General features: G+C 42.2%; 1 protein-coding gene across 1 annotated transcript; it reads right to left on the bottom strand.

Moving 5' to 3' along the window:
• Positions 1-1,693: 1,693 nt before the first annotated feature.
• LOC142002572 (olfactory receptor 52D1-like) lies at positions 1,694-2,632 on the bottom strand. Its single transcript, XM_074978777.1, has one exon. It carries the CDS (start codon positions 2,630-2,632, stop codon positions 1,694-1,696), a length of 939 nt encoding a protein of 312 aa, XP_074834878.1.
• Positions 2,633-3,078: the final 446 nt, after the last annotated feature.

Consider the following 3,078-nt stretch of genomic DNA (forward strand, 5'->3'; position numbering starts at 1 on the left):
GTCACAGTGATCCCTATCAGAGCATAACCTTTCCTAAGGGCCAATTTTTTTCTAATTTCTGAGCAATCTAGACTCACATTTTTCATCCCTTCATTCATTATCAAACTTATTTACTTTTCTGACCCCCTTTCAGGGCTGATCCATACTTTGACACTCTGAGTGCAGGAAGTGGGGGCCCTCAAGAGACCTTAAAAATGCCTGGTCTCTAGAAGTTTCTGCTTAAAAACTTTCCAAGGTCACAGATTCACTGACCTTGGGAGGTAGCTGCCACCACACAAGTGAGAAAACTCCATTTAGAACCAATGAAGACACATTTGAGATGTCTCCCTGTGAGGTAATCCCAAACTCTTAACCCCTACCCCTGAGGAGAGAGACTGGAAAAAAGAATGAAAAGATTAAGCTGTAATCTGATAGATGACTTTTTTGGTTTTAAGAATAAATATACACCTACTTTTCTTGTGGACACAGGACTCAAATCATTGCCTTAAAAGGCAATTTAATAACAAAACAAAAGATAAAGCATACCAAGAAAGTGTTCCAGCATATTTGGTTGCAAGGTGTTACAAAGCACCTGAAAAAGAAGACAGATAAAAGTGCAGAGGCAGATGGGGAGTGAACCAGCCAGCCTCAGATATTTCTCACCAAACTGAAAAAAAGCATAGCCACATCACAACATGTGCTCTCTATTTACTTATGTGTGCCCAGGTCATGTTGTGGACCAAATATTTACTGGATTCCTTAAGCCTGCTCAGGATTAAACATCTTGTTCTCTCTGCACTCCAGAGACGGAAAAGACCCCTTCAGGAGGCAATTGCTTCAGTTCAAAAGATCCCTCTTTATTTGCATTGGCTCACCTGGCTGCTTGCCAACAGAGAACACATTCTGTCTTTGTTTAACCCTTTACAGGCATTCATTCATGACACCCTATCTTTCCATTCTGTTTAGCATAAACTGCACTGTAGATTTTGACCTTGCAACTAAAAGAGTAGGTTTCACTCTACCGGAAAATATGTGATGGTATCTTTTGTTTATTCAAAGTGGGTGAGTGCATGCCATGTGGTTGCTACTGAAGTAAGAATGTTCCAGGTCTGGAACTCCTCACACTCAGGGTAGCACGGTGAATAACACATACATTCACAACTCTCACCAAAGGATTTTAAAGGAACATCCTCAATTCCTGCATCAGATTTCCTGTAGCAGCACATTTAACTGAAATATTTTGTTTATATTCCATGCTTCCTGTACAAATTGGTATAGAAGAAGAAGGTACAGTTTGTTCATTGTATCACTGTACATAGCATAACAATGTAATTATTTTGTCAATGGCAACCTGAAAGCCTGAATTCAGTTCATTCAACTCACCAACAATCCCATTTACATGAGGTCCAGCAGAAAGTAATCTTGCTTCAGCAAACTTCAGCTTATTCTGGTGGTTTGGATGTCAGACTCAGAGTGTAGTGGTGAGAGGTGGGTTGGGTCTGGAAGCTGACACTGGGAAAGACGGTGGCAGAAAGGGAAGTCAGATAAGGAGAGAACTGTACTTGATAATGGAGGGATAAGGATTTAGGTGTGAGGAATATCCAAGACAACGTTCACATTGCTGAACTTCTCCAGACTGGGAGAGAGCAACCTAAATTAATAGCTATATTTCCCCTTGTTGTAACTGATCTTTAAAGTTAGTGGCTACAGGTGATCATATTTTGCAGGTATATTTGCCCACTTTGTCACGAAGCTCTTTGGTTTTGACCCCATAAATGATAGGGTTCAGCATAGGTGGGACAGTGATATAGAGGTTATCCAAGATGATGTGAATGTGAGGAGCGATTCCCTGACCAAACCGATATGACAGGTTGGAAAAGAGGCAGGAACCATAAGAAATCAGCATCACACATATGTGAGCTGTGCAGGTGTTGAGGGCTTTGTGGTGGGCTTTCTTGGAGGGCATTTGGAAGACAGCCCTGATGATCAGACCATAGGACATAACAATGAGTGTTACATCTATCTCAATGACTACTAATGTTATAACCAAGCCATAAATCCTATTAATTGTGATGTCCCCACATGAAATTTTTGCCACAGCCATGTGGTCACAGTATGTATTGGGGATGCTGCGGTTGTCACAGTAGGGCAGCCTGCTCAGGAGCAGGGGCAAGGGCAGAATGAAGAGAACAGCTCTTATTAAACCCAAGAAGCCTAGCTTAGCTATGTGTCCATTAGTAATGACAGTGGTGTATCTCAGAGGGTTACATATGGCAACATAGCGATCAAAGGCCATTGTCAGAAGGAGGGATGAGCACATAACAGTAACTGCATTAAGGATGAATGTCTGGGTGAAGCAGCCACCGACTGTAATTCCTCTCAAATCAAACCAAAATATGGACAGTGCCTTTGGCATGACAGAGGTAGCTGTGGCAATGTCCGTGAGCGCCAGCATGCAGAGCAGCAGGAACATCGGCTTGTGCAGGGTCTGCTCTTTGCCTACAATGAAGAGAACTGTGAAATTTCCTAAGAGGTTGATAAAGTAGCATGAGGCGAAAGGGATGGAAATCCACAGGTGGGCAGCTTCCAGGCCCGGGATACCCATAAGCACGAATGCTGACGTGTCAACAAGGGTGAGGTTGACAGCTGCCATTTGGTGCTCAATGAGTCAATCAGGTTAGGAAATGCACAAGGTGCCTGTGAAGGAGGAAAACACAGCAATGGGCATTACATGCTTTATAACAAATAATTATCATAAAGGTTTTAGCATTATGACGGATCTGAAATGAGGGTTGTTCAATGAGTTGCCAACATTTACAGAGTACGCCAGATTATTTGAATCATAACCAAGTCCACAGAAGTCCTTAGAAGGAGCTAACCCAGAAAGGTGAGTGGATTCAAATTTAATGGCACAGACTCATGGCAATGACCTGGATGTTGTTGTACATAGCTGTGTAAAACCTATTACTAGATCAAATCTTAACAAAATATTGGGATCCAGAAAATCTGAATGACCATACTGGCTTAGACCAAAGCTCTATTACCTTTGTATCTTGTCTTCTAACAGAGACCAATGCTTGACACACCAGAGGGAGTGAA

Source organism: Carettochelys insculpta, chromosome 1 (assembly GCF_033958435.1).
Source record: "Carettochelys insculpta isolate YL-2023 chromosome 1, ASM3395843v1, whole genome shotgun sequence".
NCBI lineage: Eukaryota > Metazoa > Chordata > Testudines > Carettochelyidae > Carettochelys > Carettochelys insculpta.

What these genes read in the sequence shown, in the direction of transcription:
- LOC142002572 (XM_074978777.1), bottom strand. Translation starts at nt 2,632, where the DNA reads ATGGCAGCTGTCAACCTCACCCTTGTTGACACGTCAGCATTCGTGCTT.